This window comes from Halyomorpha halys, unplaced genomic scaffold (assembly GCF_000696795.3).
Source record: "Halyomorpha halys isolate HHAL.00 unplaced genomic scaffold, Hhal_1.1 Scaffold474.1, whole genome shotgun sequence".
NCBI lineage: Eukaryota > Metazoa > Arthropoda > Insecta > Hemiptera > Pentatomidae > Halyomorpha > Halyomorpha halys.
The window spans coordinates 128,223-153,587 of record NW_027108830.1 but is presented as its reverse complement, the minus strand read 5'-3'; the positions used below and the strand labels follow the sequence as shown (position 1 = coordinate 153,587).

At 29.7% G+C, this 25,365-nt stretch overlaps 1 protein-coding gene across 1 annotated transcript in view; it reads left to right on the top strand.

Annotated features, from left to right (window-relative positions):
• Positions 1-25,365, top strand: part of LOC106683244 (Krueppel-like factor 2) — a 275,237-nt gene that overhangs the window by 223,717 nt on the left and 26,155 nt on the right. Inside the window, exons 5-7 of the mRNA XM_067047155.1 lie at positions 3,853-3,957; positions 4,067-4,160; positions 8,684-8,796. Of these exons, the coding sequence (XP_066903256.1) occupies positions 3,853-3,957; positions 4,067-4,160; positions 8,684-8,796 (312 nt within the window). The remainder of the gene's footprint in view (positions 1-3,852; positions 3,958-4,066; positions 4,161-8,683; positions 8,797-25,365) is intronic.

Sequence of the window (25,365 nt, the reverse complement as noted above, 5' to 3'; positions counted from 1 at the left end):
TTATATTACATACTAGCAAGTATACTATTAGGTAAAAAATATTAATAATTAATTGTATGTCACAATAAAATAATTCTGAATATTGACGTTTTTTTTTATTTATGTGATTTCACACTGTTACCAACCGTATATACTACATTCATAAGAATGTTATTATGTGTCAAATATTGAAAAAATTATTTCAGAGTCGCTATAAAATATGGCGTCTGTATCCCTCTAAAACGTTTCTGGATCTTGTCGGATGTAAAAAAAGTTGATATTTTTGCTTATTAACGTTCGTCTATTAATGAAAAACTAAGTAGATCCCAAAGAAGGAAAAAATCATTTAGATAACATTTCTTTTTAATGTAATAATATAGTGACACAGTTTACTAAACAAAGATTTATATGTGATTAAAATTTATAATATTCTACTACGGCAATGAAATGATTTTTTCTTACCTCTTGGATTTAAATCAAAAAATTCTCCCCGAAAAAATAATTGCCCGTTTACCAATTTATCGTCACTTTCACACGTTTTAATGAATTTTAAATTATTGGAATAAGTATATAGTTTCGCTTGTACCATTATTGTACATTGGTGTATGCAAATAATTTATAACCGGCTGTAAAATTTGAGGCTTGTTTATTATTATTATATTTATTATTTAAATACAAATAATTAGAAAAACCGTTTTCATTAAGTCTCTGAATGTGGACCTTGTAGACGCAAAATGTATTTAGCGGGTTCCTGAATATTTTTCAGGTTTCATAGTTTTCATTGCATAGAAGTCAACTGAATCCTTACAGAAATTCACATTTAAACAGTTAGCAATGCATATAAACCTTTTGCGAGAACTTTTGCTATTATTATTGTTTTTAATATTTTCTTTTTCAAATAAAACCTTCCTCCCAATATTTAATCCATTGGTCTCCCAATAACTGTAAGTATTTAAGTTAAGAATTTGAGGATTTAAAAGTGTAAATACAAATGCTAAATTATTATTAAAATGAAACACTAAGCAAAATTACAATACCATTTAAAATAAAATCAATCAATGCCGAATCTTACTTTTTTTAATAAGGTTTTTAACGAGAACCGCCGTTCGTCAGATCGGTTATATGACACCCCCTTCGTTCTTTTTCATTCACCGATTTTTTAAGAGTTTATTTGTTAAAATGTTTTAAAATGAAATCGAACATAATAAAGTAAAATAGGTATTAAAAAAAAACATAAACATAATTAAATACACCTGTTTAAAATATAAATCTGAAAATCTTGGTGATTAGAAAATTGTTGAAATCTTCGCTTTATTGTGTTTGTAATCAATATTTGTTTTAAATTTGTATTTTTTAGAATTAAATACAATTAACTGACGCTGACATATAATCAGTTACTTATTTCGTGCAATTAATTAGAGAATTTTAAACATTGGAGGGTTGTCCAACATTACAATCAAAAACCGAACCTACAAAAATGAAAAGTGGATATTGTATATCTTGTCTTCATTTTATGGAATATATCAAATATAAAATTATTTTTTTTCAGATTTGCCACTATCTAACCTGAGGGGCTAAATGTTTAACTTCTAAATTTGTTGGATTGTAAGGATATATTTATATTAACATTTGCTTTACGTGTTAAATAAGAGTTTGACTGGGGTAAAAAATAGGCAGTTCGATTTTTTAAGTCTAAAAATCCTTATTATGAAAGTTTCATCAAGATCCTTCAGCTGAACTTCGAGATCCATTTTACGGAAGAGCAGACAGAAATCGTTCGTATTGGAGTTTATTAGTTTCAAGACTTCCAGTTAGCTGCAGAAGATAGCTTGGTTTTCATTAATAATGATCTTTTTGCATTACAGAAATTATCTTTAATTTCATGCTTACGAAATCACATTAAAGAAATTATCATTAGTAAACTCGTGTTCTTAGTGCAATACTAAAAAAAAAATAAAAAGTACGATCTCCCAACCATAAATCTTAAATATTATTTTACCAAATATGGCAAGATCCTACACTTTTGGTTTCTCTCAGTCACACGGATGCGGATCCCAACCGGAAAACAACTTTTCCTTTCCCCTGTAAGGCCACACAGCACGAACGTGACCTTTGCTATTCATTATTTTTGAAATCATCAGTAACTTCCTAAAAATAAAGTTACTTTACCGAAGCTGGTTTATGATTCGCGTGAAAATATAAGGTTTTCATCTGTTTTCTTGACGGCAAAAAACTGTAAAGTCAATAGAAAAAGGAATTTTCTGCATGATTTATTTTTTAGAGTTTTTAAATGCCTATTTTGTAGTCCATTTGCTATTGAATTTTTCTTAGTAGATAGATTAGTAGAAAAAAAAATCATTTATTAAAATTAAAATTTTTATCTTGAATAATGCGTTAAGAAAACTTTGAAATAAATGAAAAGTAATTTTGGCGAAGACAAAAAATGTTACTCGTTTCTATAACTACTGATTTTTTTTTTTTTTAATAAGCACATTTTTGGTAAACAATATGCAATTGAATTTCCTTATTTACTATTCCACATAAGTTTTCAGAGCTTTATTTGAACAAGCCTCGAAAAATTATTAAGCATGAATACTGGAGCATATAAATATTATAAAACCTACCGATACGATATATTTTATATACATTTAAACATTTCTTATGTAAAGCTATATATCTTCCGGAAAATTCCAGGCATTGATTCAAAAGATAATTAAATAACGCGACAGGTGGATCTGTCGCACACAGTTATAATTATTTGTAAAGTTTTTACATCAAATCATAGTTTAATATAACTCATTTTTTCATACAGAAAAGTATTATATAACCTAAAAATAAATAAATTAATTTATTTAGAACACCAAAATGTAATATTAATAAATATTGTCACTTGTCCCTCAGACCTAACTGTCACAATGAGGGTTATATTTCTTACAAAGAATTTTTTTTTAAAATCAGATTAATATTAGTGAAGATACAGCAAACGATTTGTAATGGACTTTACATCAAAATTTGTTAGGAAGGTCATGTGAGTATTTATAGTAAATAAATATAGTATTTATAAATATTATTTATAGTTAATAAATATTTTTTGTAGAACACATAGTGTTGTAACCTCCATATCAACGGCTGAGAAAGACAAATTACTACTAACCATTCGGTAAAATAGGTCTGAATGTTACATCTAGTTAGGGATTGTGCCCAGGCCATTGTAATTGCACTGTTTCGCCTAGACATTTCTTACATTTATAACTTCTCACTGCTGAGAGACACCAATTTTGATCCAGAAGTGCTACTTCCAAAACACGGGTTATGTGAAAAAACTTTCTTATCGCTTATTCCGTGAATCGTGAAAGCTCAACTACAGTTGCTGGAAGATGCAATAAACAATATTTTTGTGTGGCAGAAGAAGTGACTTTTCTGTATTGAAAAACTTGATTTAAATTACATTTAAGCTAGAAGATTTAGGTCATACATAAGCTAACAATTCGTTTTTAAACATAATAATATCTTTTTTAACAAGCAAACCTACATTATTTTATAGATTGATTGTTTATAAAAAATTAAAATTATAACAAGTTAGAACGAGCTTTTGTTATTACTAATTGCGTTATGATTAGGAATTATTTCTATTACTTTCATTTGGTGACTAATTTGTCTCTTTCAACTTCTACTCACAACCGCCGTCAGATTTACCCGGTTACGCATAAAATACAACAGTGTGTTTTTTTTTTAAAATTACTTATGAGTATAGAATATTTTTAAAAAAAATAATAAGTAAATTAGGTTATGTAATGTATTGTAGATCGAAATCATTCATTTTATTTGCACATATTCGTTTTACAACGTTTTGACTGCATACATTGTTTTTAGTCAACTCCTATCGGGCCTCCCGGAAGTCCGGTCCCTTGGGATTTGGCCCTCCCTGTCCCTCACTCACGGCAGGCCTGCCCATATTTATTCCTTATTGCTTTCGAGGTACGTACCATGAATTCTAATTTCAATAGTAATGTTAACATATTTACATTTTTATATAATAAGCCGAAATTCCAACGTTTTAATGTGAATTTTTCAAAATGTTTAACAGATTCCACGGGCAGTGTAGACACTTGGCCAGAGTCTGCAGGAAAAGGATCACCCACCACCCCCATCTCTCTTCACTGGAAGAAGGAAAGCAACGGGTAACTGTTTTTTCTTATAAAATAATATTTATCAATATATTACGATTATAATCATTATTACTAACATTTCCCTTTTTCGTCATATTATATTTGCAATGAATACTACTGTATATGTCCTTAAATTAGGGTGCCTCAAATTGTTTAAGAACAGAATCTATTTAAGAAAAAAAGATTATTTTTTCTTCTTTCTTACTACCTACTGGAGTTGTAAACATCATTCTCTTTTCTGACACCTTTTTCTTATAAGTTAATAAACACATTAGAATACATAGAAGTTATTCCAACCGTGTAAGAAATAGAGACAATTCAAACTTGAATTCCGGTGGTGTGCCCAGAATGGAGTACATGGCGCTAGCTGCCCCACTACAATTTTCGGAGGTCACGTTCTTATGATTTTTACGTTATTCTTATGTTTATGAGGTTATGATTTTTTTTAAGAAATGCATATTTTGTGTATTTTCAATTAGAACATAATAATAATAAAAATAACACTAGCATACATTTTTAATTAAATCTTTTCATTTATTTAATTGTGACATGTCGTATTACGACCAACCTTCTCGCCATAATTGTCTGTTTAAAAAGTCAGATAATAAGACTAGGAGTGGAGGGTTCCATATCGTTTTAAATGGTGTTCGATTTAATTATCTTAAAGTTTCGTCTTCCCATTTTAAGCTAATATTTCAATATGATGTCGTGATATACGACCGTCTATCGGGGGTCTTAGCAGGGCATGTCCGGCTGGGAAGGATTCCCTTTTTTTGTTTTATGATCTCCTATTGAGAAATTGTAACATGCCGTGCAACGACCAATACACTCGTTTTAATTGTCTATTAGTAAAAATTTAGATTAGTAAGGCTACCATGGAGGGGGGGAGTGGATTGTTTTATGCCGTTTTTCAATTTCAGGCGCTTTTAAATATTGCTTGATTTAACCATCTTAAAGTTACCTCTTTCCGTTTTAAGATAATATTTCAAAAGTTATATAGGACCGTCGTTTCCTAGGGGTCTTAGCAGAACAGGTCCGGCTGGGAAGGATTGCCTTTTTTTGTGTTATGGTGTCCTCGTGTGAGATTGTGACATGTCGACCAACATACTCGCTATAATAGTCTGTTTAAAAAATCGGATAAGTAAGGCTACCATTGGGGTTTCATATTTATAGGTAATAAGATTTCTAGGTAGAGGTGATGCACTTCTACCTTGTGGAAAATTTACACCCCTGTCCGAAAGAGAAAAAACGGACAAATTACAAAGATATATACATTTTCTGAAAATAAATTAAAAATTATTAAAAAAAAAGAATTCTTAACGATAACTTAAATAAATAGAAACAATTTGTTACTATATGAGAATACATTTTTATTATTGTTGGTATCTGAAGGTTAGCACATTAAAGAGTATTAATAACTGCTTAAGTTCTCTTCTTCATTGTGTCACCTTTTTTTCCCCTACCTACTCAATTCAAATTACTAATCAGGAATAGGCTTAGTATTAAAAAAAAAAAGTAGTTATATAGATATCCCTGATGCCTATGAATAATTTTTGAAAATTACAGAACTTATTCCTTCTACAACTACTTAAGTATTGAAGATTTGGTTATAATAATATCAAGAACTTTCCATGTTTACATAGGTAAAACATTAACAATTCAGACATTCAAAAAACTTGACAAACCTTTGAATTTGAACATAATGAAAATTACGCTTGTGTTATTTTTTTTTATTATTTATTTATTTTTTCTAATGTAATAAACACTTACAATTATTGTGTATCTCAAGGTTTGGCTACGAAATGCGCATTTATTTTTTGACTAGTTGTTTTCTTGTATTTTGGAAAAAATAAATAGTTAATATTCAAATATAGCCCGAGTCCTTTTCATAGATATCATTCTCTGTAGTATTTCTCATCATCCAGAGATTTAAAAAATATAGGTATATCTATATGTATCCTTACCGTACGGAAACGCAATATTAAATACTAAATTATCTTTTCATAGTAGTTTAGTTGCCGAAGAAGATTATCAAAATAATACAAAATTAGCCTCCTGAAAAATTTGATAAACACACCCTACTCGTATAAAGCTAATAGAAGTTTTCTGTAGCAGGAAACCACTTAAGAATTTATTAGGTCTTTTCCAGTCCTTAATATGTATTTATACGACCGTTTAATAGCGGTGATTTAATAGCAGTGAAAGGGCAATAAGCTGTTGGGAATTATGAATAAAAAATGAGATTGGATTAGATTAATGTTATAGAAGAGTTGTCAATTGAGGTGTATGTGATTTATTATCTGACTTAGGGCAGGAGTTAAATTATCTGCCGAGCAGATCGTATCGTTGGCTATTGTAAGTAGATTGCGTGCAATCAATGCCTCTTTCGGATTGCTATCGACCTTTTTATGTGGCTATTGCCATTCGACAAAGTGTTTGTACGTTCTTCTTATTTATTTTTTACATTGATATTAGAATAAAAAAGTAGCTTTACAAATCTTTAGCTAGCGAGCATCCTCCGAAACCAATAGTAGAGAAAATATAAGGGAATAATAGGTGTTGGGTGGAAACTTTTACATGTGAGTTTACATTGAGCAGATTTTGGAGTTTTTTTTATATTCTACATTCGAACCGCTAATTGTTTTTTTTTCCGATCCTTCTAAAACAGAAATAAAAAGTGAATTAATAAGTGCATTACTGTGAAAAAGAAAATAATTCGTGTTGGGTCTTACCTTTTACTACCTTTGGTTTTTTAAGGTTACCTGTTATGTTTAATGTTATATATGAGCTATCCATTCTGAAAAAGAGCTATTTTGAGTCCGGAGGTGAGGGGCCTCCTCGTGTTGTATCGCATATAAGATAAAAAATAAAATAAAAAAAAACATTAATTAATAAAGACGATATATAACGGTGAAATAATAAGAAAACAGAAGTCGAAAAGAAGAACCGCTAAAAGGAGCCAGAAAAGCTTTATATTAAATCCCAAATTTCCTCAGGCTGTAACTATGTATGAAAACGTCGCTAGTTCACACTGCAAGATTACATTTATAATCATATCTTTCTATTTATTATATTTTAATTTAAGCCAATCATAAAAAAAAACAAAAAAAAAACATTTTTAACTAAAAACAAAAAAATAGAATAACTACATTTCTTGTAATCTAATCAAGTGGAAGCGATATCAGGACAGATCCCCATTATACATTATTGTGGACATGTAAAATAAATGGGTAAGAAGCTAAAGGTAAATTTATGAATAGGGGCTTTTTTTTTTGTTTACCTATGTCTGAACCAAATATAAGCTTTATTATTGATGAAGTTATCAGATTAGCAATCATTCGGAAGTTTTCTATTAAAACTCACTAATATCCATTTTCAGAAATTATTATGGGAGCATTTCATGAAGACAAGTTACATTTTTATTGAATATGTTGATCTGTAACACCTGCTTAACTTGGGAAAAATAATATTTTGGATAAAAGTTGAAATGTTTTAGCTGTAATGAAAATTTTTATTTGTCAAATAATCTTTTACTTTTTATTAGAGAATAAATTAAATTATGCTCGACAACTCTTCGAATACAAAATGAAATCAATGATTGATACGTTCACGTTTGTTTTTTTTCTTTCGTAAAACAATATATATTTTGTAAAACATTTAATTATAAATTGCATCACCATTGGAACAGTAAAGTCACATAATAAATGTTAACAAAAAAATGTATGCTCTAAGCACGCTGTAAAAATTTATAAAGCTCATAGAGTAAATCAAGGTTTATTGTTTAATTTAAGAAGTATATTTATTCCATAGAGATGGGAATATAATTCTCAAAACCTTAGACAGTGTATTAATAAAAGTTAATAATTGTTTAGAAGCTTATTTATTGTTTTTATATTCAATCAATTTTCTTTTTTAATCCATCATGAAAAATTTGTTTTAGTATTTAAGATAAGATGTTGGATAAGCAAATAATAATATAATAAAATTGAGATGATTATTTATTTGTTAAAAATAAGTTCTAAAATTTATTATGGACAGAGAAAAAAAAATTACTTTAAATTGAATAAATAAAAGAAATACGCCAGGAATCTATGGATTTATTTATTTAGGGATGAAGAAATGAACTTTATAAGATAATAAAGAAATATTGACTATTATATATAATACTATTAGTACTTTTCTGTAGAAAATACTAAATTAAAAAAAAGAAATCTAGGACTTTTAAAACATTCTAAAACATAGCAGAGTGTCGCAAAGATGTCGAAACCCACTTAAATCTATGCAATTAAATAATCTAATTAAAACCAAACTTCAGAATGTAGATGTGATTATTTTTAAATAATTCTTGCTTAGTATATATTGTTCTACAAGAAAATCTAATAAATATATAATATAAATATAATATAAATATAATATTACTAATAGTAACAGATTCAAATTCTATCAATGAAAACTTACTTTTTTTATTTATATTTTTAAAAATATATTACTGATAAAACATCAAAGCATAAACGATATATAGAACTGGTGAACAGGGAGTATGCAGACAGCCTAAGGAGAAGAAAAGTCCACCGATGCGACGTACCTGGCTGTGACAAAGTCTACACCAAGAGCTCGCATCTTAAGGCACACAAGAGGACGCATACAGGTAAGGCAGGCAATAGATATTCTGTTGTTGTTGTTGTTGTTATTTTATAGTATTTTTAGTTCTTATTATTAGATTATCCTTCAAAGGAGCATCTAGAATGTTTGGAGAAATGTATAGAATTATTAAAAAATAAATGGAGAAAGTGTGCACGGGTTTCAATGAGAAACTAGGTTGAATTAATTAAGGCAAATTAGGTTTAAAACAAGGATACTAAATTCAATACTTTCTTATTTTTTTGCTAGTTGTCTTTCAACGATTTTTTTAAAGTGAATTGGATTGTCTTTCAAACACTTAGACCCAAAAGGGACTCAAAAACGGATAGATCTGATTTTTAAAGTAATTTAGCTACAAGCACAAGCCAACATTGTAAAGATACCGAAATTATAAGATAAAAATCATACTTTTTTCCCTTCTAAAAATTCATTTCTTGATAAAACTTTTTTGTCGAGGTCTATAATCATCAAAAATCAGTTTGATACACATTAGAAAGGACCGCTATTAACATATATCTCAGAATCCAGAATATCTTGGCCAATTAAAATTTTTGTTCTCAGTTAAAAGGTCAGGGTTAAAGAAGAAGAATTCTGAATTTGCAACAATCTTCTTAATGTTTTAATTAGTGATTAGGAAACACTCATAACATTCAAATTTTATTCGAGTCCTTGGTCCTGAAACCTTTCAAAATTCGAAATTATCAGACGGAACCAGTCTATATCGTACATCAATTTTATTACTTATAAGGGAGAGGTCATACGTAAAAGTTTTCCACGTGATTTAATTTTTCTTTAAATTTGGCTATAATCTTTAAATTGAAAATATATTTAGTACTACCAAGAAACTCCATAGTTGGTATTTGATTTAATAACATCAAGCTACACTGTTATCTAATTATACATTATCATGACGTATTGACAGATCATAATTACATTTTACCCCTAACATACATGTCAGATACAATGTATAATACATCATGTTATTGCATGATTAGATCATAGTCTGCAATAGATTACATATGAGGCTTCTTACTTCAAAAGCCATAATAACCACTCGTTTGTACTTTAGGAAAAACTGTAACATGCATTAAAAATAAACAAATTTAGCCATAAAAATAAATGAGCAGTTTGAATACAATATGGAAGTCATTCCATCATAATCCAAGTTAGTTAATTCTTAATGTAGCTAGCAGTTTTGGTTTTCCTAATATTTTAAAAAAAGTTAAAGATGCCTTTGTATACAAAGATTTTACATAGTATAATTCAAAAATTTGTTTCTCATCCTTCAAGTGTACATAATTCCAAATGAAAATAAATGACACCATATACACGAGAGGCAAAACTTCGAAACTTTATCCCCAACTCAATTGTAAAAATATTCATTCTATGTATTTCATTCATATACTCAAGTAAATCGAGATCAGTTTTTTTTGTTTTTTTTTTTTATTGAACACAAATTTGGCTACAAACAGACGCGGCACCAAATCTGTTTCGTGATGTCTTAAAACATGAAATGTGAGTGACCATTTCCAATGCTTTGGGCATGAATATTTTTTATTACCTATATGAACACAAAGTTCCCTAACCTTCCGTAGTAGGAAAGCTAAATTAAAATTTCTTTTACAAAATCCAAATTATTACATCGCCATTAATAGAGAATCTTATGAGATTATTAATATAAAAAACTTACTTTGGCTTACTTGCTTACTCTTTTGCGCTCTTAGTGGATAGTGTAATACTTAGTATAAGCATTAGTTCATAGTACAGCAAATCTTTGGGTGAAGATTTTTTCTCAGTATCCTTTATTTTATTTAAAATATCCACAAATGACAAAATTGTGACCTTATTGTGAATTCATGTTTTTAAAAAAGAAGGAAAGTAATGATTATTTGTCAATCATACTTAAACAAGTACTAAGATTTATGGATTTGTTTTCAATAATATTCTAATTATTTTTATATCTTTAAAAAAATCTAATTGATTTAGTACTGACGTTAATCCATAATTAACACTATATCAGCTAATCTTGAAAAAATCAAAAACAGCCCAAGCTCTGAGCATGCAATTAAAAAAATTTGGTAAAATAATATCCGACATCTTCAAAGATCAATTCTTCTGAATTTTCTAATAGTGGGGCAACTTTTTTTAAATCATCTATTATTCTTTGCTCCCCATATCACTCTTGGTCAAACTTACATTAAAATAAAATCTATACATAACATATTAAAAATGACATATAATAATGTTATACTACTTTTTTTTCAATATTTTCCTCTGTAATACTTGTATTTTGGATTAACTAGCCAAAAAAGAAACCAGCCAGCTCCGTGTTGGCCAATTAACAGTGATACTGTGCCTAATATCTTTTGGAATCATTCGATTTATATTATGTTTTGCATTTTTTGTTTTCGCTTATAATAATACATTGTATTCTGTTATCGTTAAACTTATTGGTAATTCCGTTTTAAGGTTAGGGCACCGATCGAAAACTCCAGGAAACGAGTACCGACACAGGTAATACATAATTAAAATCAGTAAGGATCAATACCTCAATTACTTCGAAGACTGGGCGAATTAGCTTCCTCGACATGCCCGGAAAGGTTTGACGAAATGTCCTTGCCGTCACATAGCCATTGTCTCCGGAGGTAATAGCTCTCCAACGGCCAACAGGAAAAAAGACAAGATGAAAAACTTGGGTCCGTGAGAGAGACGTATTATGCCCTCATTAGAAATGTGCAGTGTGAACTACCTACATACATTCCTATTGACGCCGGTGAGGTGCCCTTCTCCCAAGCGCTGGTACTCCGGGCTGGATCAGTCTTACCAGTCTGGATCAAGGTCCTTTAATTAGACAGGAAAAACATAACAAAAGAAAACTTCTAATTAGAAAACCCTGTAGTAAAATCCCAAAATATGTAAAATTGTGTATAAAGCACTAAATCCTTCAAAATCAACTTAAGTAATCTCGCTTATGTTAAATTCAGTTCTTCGTAAAATAAACAATGCTCTGACTTACCTCATATTTATCTATTAAAACTATAAATTTAGAAAATGTTTATATTTATAAATCTAGACATTATACAGTTAGAGAAAGAAAATGTTCATGATCATTTATAAAAAAATATATATATAAAGTTTTAAATGGTTTTTTGCAGTACAATTAAGATGGTTACTATCAATCTCACATTCTTGAGGAATAATATCTGGCCGACCGTCTCTCTTCTGGTCGGCATTTGTCGGCGACAACAATTTTTGGGCTTTGCTGCGACCATGGTATATATCGGAGGTGGCCCTCACACTTTTACAAAATATGTTTATTTTATAATGGTCAAAGTATTGAAAACCAATTTATTAAAAAACCCATTAATTGTTCATCTTTATATTCGTATATTCTATTTTTAGTGGTATATATTTCTTTACAATTTATGTTTAGTATCATTGCTATTATATTATCAGTGTTTACATGTCAAAATTATAGTAAACACAATAATAATAACTAATTATGTTTCCATTTTTCACTCCAATAAAATATCGATACTGTGTTCAAATCTAATTTGGGTATATAATTGAATATGCGGCCCGCGGAGCAATAATGGATTCCAAAGTGGCCCGCAAAATCATTTGGGTTGACCGCCCCTGGTATAAATCCTACCCCATTAAGAGTACCAATGGAATATATGTGAAATAAGTGGTCCTTCAGATCATTATTGACATCATTAAATAACATACTAAATAAAAAAACGTTAAATATAAACAAGTGGTAATTATTTTAAAATTATAAATTACTACTTCAGAATATATTTCTTTAAGTATATACCTTCTGTCGACATCAGTAACTTTAAATAATTTCGAACCGACCGTGCATCTCTCAGTCCATGCTTGATTCGTTTCAATTTATCGACTACAGCAGTCAGGGGACCGCTCTGGGCCCATAGGTAAATACGTCACTGCTGACGGAAGAAAAGTGAGACGAAATTAGTGAAATTTTGCTGCAGTAGGACTATTCATTTCACTGCAGTGCTTCTTCTGCTCAACCCCTTATTAACAAAACGATAGGTTTTCAAGTAAAACAAAAATAAATCCTTTGATAATTGGGAATATGTAAAAAACATTAATAATTGTTTAATGTGTGCAGATGTATCAGCCTGTTTTGTAGAATTTCATCAGGACAAAAGAGTAGAGAGAAGTCAAAGGGATGTTGGAATTGATGTAGGTGGTATGTATACCTTTGATATGGACTTTTTTCTTTATTCTTTCCCATGTCCTACAAAGCAAGTATACACCAAATTGTAAACGATATTTTCTGTTTTGTTTTTAGCACTCCCAAAGATAATAAGAATAATTCCACGGGGTACGATATTACCTAATTATGAAACTGATAAAGATTTCTTGAGATTACAAGATTATAGATTTCCATTCAATGGAAATAGTTAAATCTAGGGTACATTTAACTGACCACATTTATTAATTTTTTTATTTTTTTTTTAGTGTTAGTGTCTTCTGGATTTAATTATATGTCCATTGGATTTTCTTCCCAGTGTATTCTTTGTATAAAATTATGTTTTAAACAAATTTTTTTTTTATTTAGTTATTTATTGATATTTACAACTGTATAAAAAATACAACAATTAAATTTGATCATAATGACATAATGATAATGATATGATACAGCATGTAGAGAAACTACCCAGTAGTAGAACTCTAAAAACATTTTACAATATAAGGTCACGAGGCCATCTTCTGTTCAGGCGCCTCGGAGGATTAACAGGAATGGAAGAGGAAGCAAGGTTAAAAAGTAGTAGGTTTGGGTGGTTAGGGAGTTTACAATGGAAGGAATGATATCGGGTTCGGGCTAGATCTGTTACATAAGGAACATTTAGGTCTTTATGGATGGTTTTATTAGTAGCAAAATAAAGAGCATTGAGGATTTCACGAAGGATTTTTAAACAAAATTTAAGTGGAATAAACCGTGAAATTGAGTACCCCCCTGCCCATCCGGACTACGAGTGCCCGACACCGGGGGGATTTTTGACACCTAGGATTAGAGGATCCTAGGCCAAATAGCCTAATAGGCCACAGGGCCTATCAGTAAAGAGGACATATGGCATCTCGTTCACCTTGTAGATCAATCCTCATATTATTGAATCTTGGCTAGTCTGCGAGCTGCTTAAGTTCAATTAACTTTTTATTTGAGGTGTAGATAGTTGACCGTAGATTAATGCTTGAAGAAGTTTGTCGGGGGGTGCGGTCAGCAAAGAACAACATAAATAAACAAAACCATATTTATTTATTTTATGCCGACGTTTCGACCTGAGTTTCAGGTCTTCATCAGGGGTTGTGTCTTAGAGGAGGGAAATATTCGAACCCGAATATTCACAGTTCGAATATTTCCCTCCTCTAAGACACAACCCCTGATGAAGACCTGAAACTCAGGTCGAAACGTCGGCATAAAATAAATAAATATGGTTTTGTTTATTTATGTTGTTCTTTGCTGACCGCACCCCCCGACAAACTTCTTCAAACTTTTTATTTCATCTTTAGTGTTAAAACAGAACTATCAGCCCAGTTTTAATTTTTATTATAGTTCCCGGGCAAGCCGCACTGGGCATCCCAGATAGCCCAGTTAATATCATTCGTTTATATGGATTAAAATTCGTTTCATCATAACTGGTAAATTTATTAGTTTTAGTAGCAAATATCGAAATTATCGTTCAGATAATCAAGAATGAATGATACAATACAATTTATTCCAGCATTTAATAATACTGAATTTCTAGCATTACTAAAGTTTATTTAAGTTGCTGAGAACTCAACAAAAAGTAATTTCTTTCATAGATGTTCATTAATCATTCTCAAAAAAATTATATGAAAGCTATTTCTAAATAACTTCAATTTGTTGAAAGCGGACTCAATGATTCTTCATCAAATCAACTCTATTGTACGATTTCTTGAAGAGGAAACAAATCTGTTCTTGGAATCAAGTCAACCTGTAATCAACACCATACATACGTCGTTCGAAATTATCCTTGGAAGAATACAGTTATTTAAAGTAATGCGGATTTGATACGCAAATATTTTATTTTATAGCACGCGTAAACTCGTGATTTCATAGCATTACTATGGGCAAAAGGTGTTTCTTCTCAACATTCTGATATCCACAAAATATAAATAATATATACATATATGTATATATATTATGGCAAGCCAATATTATAGAGCAGACCATATTGATCATTAAAGAGGTGTGAAAACGTTTAGCAATATTTTTATAACATTTATCTTGAAGTATTATAATTATTAGTATAGTAAAGGGGTGATACATTCCCAATTCGTGATGAATTTCTAGTAATGTTTCAAATTCGGAAAGTTCGAAAATTGTAAAAAGTAGGAAGATATGTGTACATCAATATATGTAATGTTTCATTAGCAGTAGCCCATAAATTATATTGAGTTTCTTTCAATTTTGCCCAAAACTAAAAGTATACTTTATTTCTTGAGCTTTTTATAAGGCACCTTTTATCATAAATTCGTATCTAAATAATGGAGTTTTTTAATTATTTCTAATATTTTATGTACTATGTTTCAAAACATTAACCATTTAATACTATATCTGGAAATTTTTCAAATCATTGAAATTCTTAATATCAAAAATAATCTGTTCAATGAGAAATCCCACTTAAACATTCGCCTAACTAACATATTAATACTGTACAGTGGCCTTTAAAACTTTCTATGGAGACTAAGAGACTCCATTGACTGACACAGTACATGGAACAGGTGAACTGGAACGTGTTCTGTTGCAGCCGTTGGCTTCAAGTTTACCGTCGGTCGCAACAAGTTTTCTTGTTCACGATCATGCTAAGTGATTTGATCTTCTCATTTTAGATTCTTGTCTGATCTAATTCTTGTATATCAAACAACTCTTTCATTCCACTTAAATTTTATCTCTTTACATTAATATATTTTATATAATACGAACTGAGTATTATTCACATCTCTGAATATCATGTTCAGTGGTTTGTAGCGGACTATTCACAGCAATGATGAAAATCGCTAAATGTATATACATATGTTATTCTGTATTAGTTACATTATATTATTTTTGGAAATATTAAATAACAAATAAATGATGTTGGGCAATAATAAATTACAGTGGTTAATTATTATGTAATGAACTCAGACTGGATAACGCATAGACCAGTATAAAAAATATTGACTAAATTCAAGATCTTATTTTCTCATTTTTAATAAATGCCATTGAAGGAATAACGGAAATTATGATTTTTTTTTCTCACCTTTAAAGACATTACTGTCCAATTTTTCTAATTAAATGAATTACTTTATTTTCTTATTTGTTTTTTTAACAAGAAGTACATTATATTTGGAAATATATATTTTTTTTTTGTAAAAATTATTAGAAAATTAATTATATATTAATAAAACGTTAATATTAAAAAGGATATATAGTTGCATCCTGTGGGACATGTACTATTTTGTGGCCAAAACATATTTTTTTCTATTTATAATCTTTACACTTTCTTGAGACTGGTTAATTTTGTTTAAATAAATAATTCAATTTTTATCCATTTTTGTCTCAATACATTTTATTTTTCTTATAAGTCCGACGATTCGGCCAATCCGGCCATCCTCTGGGACATCTACCATAAAACAGCTTTCATTACATGTATGATCTTAACAATTCAAATTACTTAACATTATCTTACCTTAATACAAGTTTGGAACTAAAATTATTTAAACACTCAACTTATGCAGGCTATTCTGCCTAGGCCACAACAACAATTTCTATGAAACATTAAAACATTAGGTAAACATATTCTTTAGTTAATAAGTATATCCTACATTATGTCTAATTACTTAATTAGCCAACTTTTACATTAAGAACAAAAATTACTTAATACTTGAATCCATTTACATATCTGAAAATATTAATTATACTCTAAATTTTAAAACAGATACAAGAAATTTGAACTAACACTATGCAGAGATATTAAGTAAAATTAATTTATGAAAAATATAGGATAAATTAAATGTGGATAGTTATAATTAGCCTTGATGGGGTTTTTGGTGATGAAATAAAGAGGAAAATTAACAAAAATATTGTTATAATAAATATTTTTAATGCTTGAACTGAGTGGAGGAAGGTTACAAGCAAGGTTGTGATAACTTTTAACAAGTGACTTTGATAAATGAATTTTAATTTTGGTTTTTAATGTAAAAGTTGACTATTTAGGTAATTAGACATAATTTAGTATGTACTTATTAACAAAAGAATATGTTTACCTAATGTTTTTAATGTTTCATAGATTTTGTTGTTGTGACCTGGGCAGAATACCCTGCATGAAGTTGAGTGTTTAAATAATTTTAGTTCCAAAATTGTATTAAGGTAAGATAAATTATAAATAATAATGTTAAGTAATTTTAATTGTTAAGATCATACATGTAATAAAAGCTGTTTTAAGGTAGATGTCCCTGAGGATGGCCGGATTGGCCGAAACGTCGGACTTATATGAAAAATAAAATGCATTGAGACAAAAATGGATAAAAATTGAATTATTTATCTAAACATATTTTTTTCGTTTTGTATCAGAACTTTGTATTTTCAATTGTTAGCAATGCATTTCACATTACTTATTAACGTTATTTTAATTGTCGATTGTTGGAGGATAGTCCGGGTGGTGGTCAATAAAGGTTTCAAAATAGAACTATTTATTGTATACGAACGTTTCGCCCCACTTTGCAGGGCTGTCAGAATGGAAAGTTGAAGTCGACTGAGAGCATTTCAGCTCTCACGAAGCCCAAACAAAGTGGGGCGAAACGTTGGTCTACAGTAAAGAGGTCTATTTTACCATTTTGATCCCTTTATTGACCCCCACCCGGACAATCCTCCAACTTATATTGTTATTTTTCTGACCTTCACAAGAACATCCAACACTATAATTTTCATTGGGACGGATTAATTTCTTTAGCAGATTTTGTTATGTATTTGTAAATTGAAATTTTAAGATAAATACATATCGTGTGTTATAAAGAAATAAATCATCAAAAACCTTTGATTTTAAATAATAATGTCGTTTTACAAAACAACTACAATTTATTCATTGAGGTATTAAAAACAAATTTTGATGACCGATCCTTATGGAAAATTGAATTCTAAAACGACTTCGTTCTTTAGGTTTAATCAATTTTTCGCAAATCGTCAAAATCGATAAACAATTTTTTGGCGATTTACGCCTTTAAGGTGTGTCAGATCTAAATTTCGCGATTTTAATTAGTCTCAGAATTTCAGTTGCTATTAGAATCCATTAAAAAAAAAAAAAAAAATACCGGACTTAAATATGAACTGGATGAGGTTAAAAAATTAATAATAGTCTCAAAGACTATTTTTCTCATAGACATAAAGAAAAATTCTTGAAAATGTTGAGTTCGTTAAAGTAACGAAGGAGGCTCCAGAATGTGAAAACCCTATTTTTTAGGAAACGTAACTTAAAATATTTTACATTTCTAAGTCATTGATATAATAATATTGCAAATTGGAAAAATTGAAATTATTAACTTCTCCGAAATTCTTTAATTCGTGGTCAACAATTTATTTAAAACAAAGGATATACAATATGTGGCAATATTAAATTTTTAAAAAAATATTCATTTCGAAAATTAATAAAATATAGTTAGTTTAGTAGTGTAATAACTAGGCAAAAATCAAGGTTAGGATAAAAATCAATGGTAACCTTTCCAACCTTATTCATAATAAATAAAATGGAGTTCTGGAAGGACAATATGGATTTTCCCTCTGAACTTTCTAGATGTCATTCACCACTTTTTTCTCAAGAAAATATTTTTTTTTTATCTTCTACATGTTCTATACAATTCAAATAATAATTATGTTGTCGGATAATGTTCCAATGGTTTAGATGTGATTTAACAACGAAAATTAATTAATTAAAATGAAAAAAATCCTACCAGCTACTCTGGGTTTTTTTCTTTAAGGGAGTGTATATATACATCCTGTATTAAATATTTTGCCTAAGTGACGTCGTCAAAGAGACTGATTCTGTCGAGAAGAAATGAACTTTACCTTTAGAAAGTGTGGGAGGATATTTGAATAATGGTACATGGTACTAGTATAATACTAGCCTAGAAAATAACTAATATACCAGCCCTGGACAGAAGCTTAAAAACTGCAATAAAAAATTAATAAATCTTTTTAAAAAATACCTGCAAAAGTGTAAAAATTAGTGATGATAAATAAAAATGTACCAATATAGGTCAAGACCAAAAAATATATTTTAAAGTAAATGATGAAAATAACAGATAAGATAATAAAACATTTTAATCGAAATACAGGTCAAATTTTTTTTGAAAAATCAGTAAAATATAAAATTATTGGTGAAATACTTGTATAATTGTTGGTTAAAATACTAGAATAATGTACAATATTTTGTAGAGATACCCCAAAGTGGGTTGAAAACGTTTTTTCAAGACAAACTATATTTAAGCATACAAATATATACGCATATTGTCATATTTTTTTCTTTACAATATATCCACTACCAACGTCATCATTCCTGATATATGCTTAAAAAATAGAGGAAAACGATTATCAATAACAAAAAATAAACTCCACCTAATTAATCTAAGCATTTATACTTATTGCATGTGAATGAGTATGAATTATTTTGTCTACATTGTATTCTAACCACAACACATCATTTACTTTAATATTTTGACACTCAGATATGATAGAAATAGTAAACCTCAAAAATAATTTAAATTAAAAGTCGTAAACATAATAATTTATAATATGGTATTCTTTTGGTCTTGGGATGTACATTTTATGTTGGTGTCAAAGAATACCATAACTTAAGGACTTCATAAATTTCCTGTACTTCGAACAAGAAACTTGGCCTGCTTCTGAGATAGTACTCAGAAGCTGGCCATGTTTCTCACAGGAATCATTGATACATATAATACATCGTAGAATACAATGGAAAACATTTTAAAAATGTTTAGTTGTATTAAGCCTTTTTTCGTTGCCTTTTTTAAGACCTTGTATATAGGCAAAATTTTAGCAAATGAAAATAGTTATTATTATTACGTCTTTGATCAAAGATCTTTAATCATGTTTTGCATTGGTGGAGATGCTATCTGTTAGAGGAGTGTCCCACTTCATTTTCAACTGGTTCGCATGATGCTATCTTTCACGGGAAGATCCCAGGTCTTGTACAGATGACCTTTGTTTCAACAGCCCGGTGGTTGCACATAAAACTTACACGATAAAGTAGCATTAGGCTTTAGGTCCATTTGTGAGAAAACATTCATCATTGTGAAAAGTATATTGTGTAGTACCTTAGATTTTGTACACCGTTATGGAAAGCAAGTTGGTAATGAGCATTTAAAACCAGCTATATTCCATGTTAGTCGAAACAAAATAGTTTGACCAGTCGTTTTTATAGTTAAAAAAAAAGGAAAGCCATATTTTTTTAATTGCTGTAAGTGAGAAGTATTATTTATTGTTTGGCCCTTGTAACCCCGAAGCATTATTTCATTCACCTTCCTTTAGTTCTCACGGCCCAAAAATAATTGAGAACTTGACCTCTTGATAAAATCTCAATGTAATACACTTTCCGACGAAGCAGACTTTGCTTAATGATTCATAAAAGAGTAAACAGACACACACACATTCATCATTAACAGTGCACATAGTCTAGTTAGCCAATTGCAAATTATTATAATAAAAAGATTCTATCATGATTACCATTTTAGCTAATGAAAATTAAAATCAATAAAAACAGAACCCACTCTTTGAACATATCGCATATAATAATTGTGAATACTTTAATCAGAATTAATAAAAACAGCTAGAATCAGAAAACCCTATTGGTAAGCAAATGGTTGAACTGTATGTGTAAAGCATATAAAAAGATTACAATTCAGGCAAATACTCGTGTTTGTTGGTTTTCCTTTATATGATGTTCGATAACGTTATACTTTTAAGAAATATTGATTTATTGTCTTATTTATTATAATTTATTATAGGATTTATTATAATCTCGATTTAATTAACTATATTAATACGGTTTTATGTTCACTTATTGTTTCTCACGTCCAAGTTCTTTGTTCCAGAAGGTAAGAAAAAAAGAAAAAAAAAAAAACTCACGTCCAAGAGTTGACGGTAATGTCATTTATTTCAAACGATTCCTGCATTTTAGAAGAAATGAAATTAACTTTTTAATTGAACTTTCGATAAACAAGAAAATATTTAAAACAATGGTTTAGAATAAAAAAAAGTTATATGAATATAGTACAAAGAAAAATTAACTTTACCTGTTAACTAGTTGGTTGAAATATACGGGAAAATTGACATCTACAGACACAACTGGTAAAGTATTGTTAAAGGGACTCTTACCTACTTTTTTTATTCATTCAATTAAAAATTAACCTGGGTCCATAATCTCATAATATGTCGTACTTTAACTCATCCTTAATAGTTTTCATACTAAAAGGTTTTTATAAAATAATAATTAATGACTAAAAAGAGCAACCAAGTTATATTCCTTTTTTAACTAACCTTTTTATAATTTTACCTATAATTAGTATTAATTTTGCTTGACAGAAGGAAGAAAAAAGTTAATATATCTTTAGATAAAACCAAAAAAAACCATCGATTATATTGAAAATGTGCAAATATCGCGTTTTGAGGAAAATAGAATTGTGGTCTTAAAATTTTACCGGCAGGATACATCGTCAAATTGATCTTCAATATGAAGTTCAAATTTTTATTCCAAATATACAATGAAGGATGTGATTAAAAAATAGTATCTGGGTGTATTTTGTACGATGTAATCTAATCCCTGTAATACGCGGTAGTTTGAAGCTGTTTTGCAATGAACGTAACTTTTTCGTGGTGTACTGTGACCTTTGCCGTGTCCTACATTTCCTTTGAATTGGATAAAATTTAAGAACCTTCATACCAAAACTGGCTAAGGATAATCATACAATGGATCTTGCTCAAATCGGCCCCCATTAATCGATTAAGGAATGAGAGCCCCTGCCAATTAATGTGCCTCCGCAAAGAGTGGAAGGGCAGTGTGGGAGAGGTAATGCCTGAGAAGGGTGCCATTGGCGAGAAAGGGTTCCCACGGCTAAGGGGAGAGGTTTCACAACGTTCGCTGGACCACTCACAATCTCCAGGCCACTACCACATCTTAAGGAGTCTATTAACTCCTCAGTCCTCAGTCGCAACATTTGCATATAAGACTCTGCCGACTTTAATCCCATAGAATTCGACCACAATTAGCGAGTACTTGATTAAGAGGAAACCTCGGGCAGGAGAGGGGGTTTCGGATTAGAGTAAGCCGATCACTTCCGTGGATCATTTTTTTTTTCCGAACCCTCTAAAACAGAAATAAGAAGTGCATTACTGTAAAAAGAAAAAGTAATTCGTGTTGTGTCTTACCTTTTACTACCTTTGGTATTTTAAGGTTACCTGTTATATTTAATTTTACATATGAGCTATCCATTCAAGGAGCTATTTTGAGTCCGGAGGTGAGGCCCGTGGATCATCAACGTCACTCCCGTAAATATTGTCTCCACCACAGAACTTACAAAATTCAGCAAAAACTGCATTTAAACACTTATAAATGTATTTTCCATCTTTAAAAATTTGAATTAGAGTTCTACTACTGGGTAGTTTCTCTACATCCTGTATCATATCATTATGTCATTATGATCAAATTTACTTGTTGTATTTTTTATACAGTTGTAAATATCAATAAATAAATAAAAAAAAAAAAATTTGAAGAGCTTCCTCTAAAAAGGTTCTATTTTATTTTAAATAACTTAGTTTTAATATATTCCAAATATTCAGTGATATCCCTTTATTTATTAGGTAATTGGCCACATTCATTTTCTGTGAGTATGGTTGTTACAGCAAAAATTTAAATTGTCTATTTCTGGAAGAATCCAACTATTTAAGCGGGTTTTTTTTCAAATTGCCATTTCTTATCCCATTAGCACCCTGCATACATAATTATAGAATAATGATTAATTCCTAATGATGGAAACATGCATAGATCCATTGTGCAGAAGACGAATTGAATTAGAATAAAATTTATGTTACTTCGTGGACACAGCGAGAGATCAAAGACTTATAGTTCAATGTTGGCAAGTTTAATTTTAATTAACTGTTTTGTAAACTAAAATTAACGACTTAACCATCCCTTCCTCGTTTACACTAAAACAAAAAACCCATTCATTAATCTTTTGCATTTTAAGGTTTTTGGTTAAGAAAATAGATACTTTTTTATGTAGGCTTGACGTCTCATTATCTTAAGATAACTTTGTGTATACATATCATGGAACCCTCAATGTATACTGTCTCCTTTATTTATGCATGAATATCAATTATATTCATTAAAACTCTGTACTAAACGAGTCTCGCTTTAATCCTTTGAATACTAAACTTACGACTTTACAATGTGATATAAAGACGTTTTAGTTTGGATTATAATCTGAAAACAAGAAAATCTCTTTCTTACTTATGATTTCTGCTCTTGTGGAACAAAAATTTATAATAATTTCCAGTGATTCGAGCAAATTGGCAACTGTAAGGTTTTTTGAAAAATATAATATACTATATATAATATTATGTTTTCTATAGCATAATATAATGTATAATTTATAGCCATTCTATCACTTCAACCATTTGTTGTTTAAAGATCAAGGAAGTTTAGGTTATTTATAGATTGAATAATTGGTTGTAAACTTTAAGAACGGATTATTCTTTTATAGACACTGTTTCAATGAGCGAATAGACTGCTTCTAATTCATTACTAAAGTAAAACTTGAAATATTTTACATGGTTACATCAAGAAAAAGATATTATCCTCTGATACACTGTTTCATAAAGTGCTTCCATCTTGATGAATTGTCTTCATTCATTTCTGAAGAGTGAGTGAGCGGAACTGATGACAGGTTAAGATTGATGACTTGCTGATGAAGACAACACCAGGCCGTGTCAGACTGACAAAACACCCTTTATCTTCTTGTGTGCGTATTTGTACATTCGGTTAACGGTCTGTCTTTTAATTTGTCAACTATTTAACGAGTTACTACTTATTTATGTATTTAGCAGTCAGTTTTCATTTTTCGAATTTGATTCAACCAGCTTACTCTACTGAGCGTGAAATTAGAGTTAGGAATACATTTTTAGAAACGCTTTCGAACTTTGATAATGTCATCATTTATAACATACTGGTTGGTTGATTTGGAACTTCTAATCACGCTATTCAATGAATATACTTTGAATTTATATATTACATATAATAGAATATTCTTCTTTAATGTTGTGCTTTGAAGGAATTGAATCCTTAAATTAGGTCTCATGTGAAATTACAAATTAATTTTCAAACATGATAAGAGACATAATAAGAGATATGATATAACGTATTCCGAAATATTCTATTAGAAAATCAAAGATATGAATGACAAAATACCAAACGTGATTCTATTTAAAAACACCGCGTCCAGAGGCATATTTGTTTCTAAATATTTCAAATTGATTTGTTTAATTTTTACCTTCTACTTTTAACCGGAAGTAGTCTACGCTAGATTGTCACCCTCTCAAATGAAATTCCACTCTCTTTAACTGTAATTATCTAATTAAAATTAAAATATATCTGCGAAACATAGACACGCAAATAAGTTGAATTTAAGCATGAAATCATTAAAGATAAAAAAAGGAGTGAATTCATTAGCAAAGTTGATCTATTCCTTGAATATTTGTATAAAAATATATATATTTGGCAAAATTATACATACCAAATAGTTGATTATGCTTAATGATTAGTAATATTCATTACAAAATTCTTTCAATGATGTAATAATATTTCTAAATTTAAGATGGATTTTAAAAATTAATAAGAAAAGAATATTTTGGTCTATTTAAGGCCTAAATACACTGAAAGCTAGACGTTTACTGAAGTCAGCTGCCGCTGCCAGGTATATAACACACAAGGCTAGTTAAAAGGGTCTCTTCTGAGACTCTTCTGCACCGAAATCGCTATTATAATGTCCGATCAAAAACTCACATTAAATGTCGATAACAATCCATGTTTTATAATAGGTACTATTATAGTGACGAATCTCAATTTCGATTATTAAAGTATTATTGGAACTTTAATAAACGTTCTTCAAATTAATGAGGGGCTTCAATCCTCTGATAAAGGTAAGTCGTCGGATCGAGATGGTTTAAATTGCGTTTTAACGATTTCGTTAAACAACAATCAAACCGTTTTTTTTTTATCGGGCACGAATTAGACACGGGTATTTTGAGGTTAGCTTCCACAGCCCTATAGATTGCCATCGAATACTTATCACATGTTAGACTGCAGCAACAGCCCAACTCATCGCTAACAAATTACGAGACAAACATTCACACCAATCCACAAAAAAACGGACACCATCACTTTATCATACAAGAAAACTCTAATAAAGTGTATAGATATTTACTATAATCTCTTAACTATTAATTTAAGAACCATCCTATAACTATTAC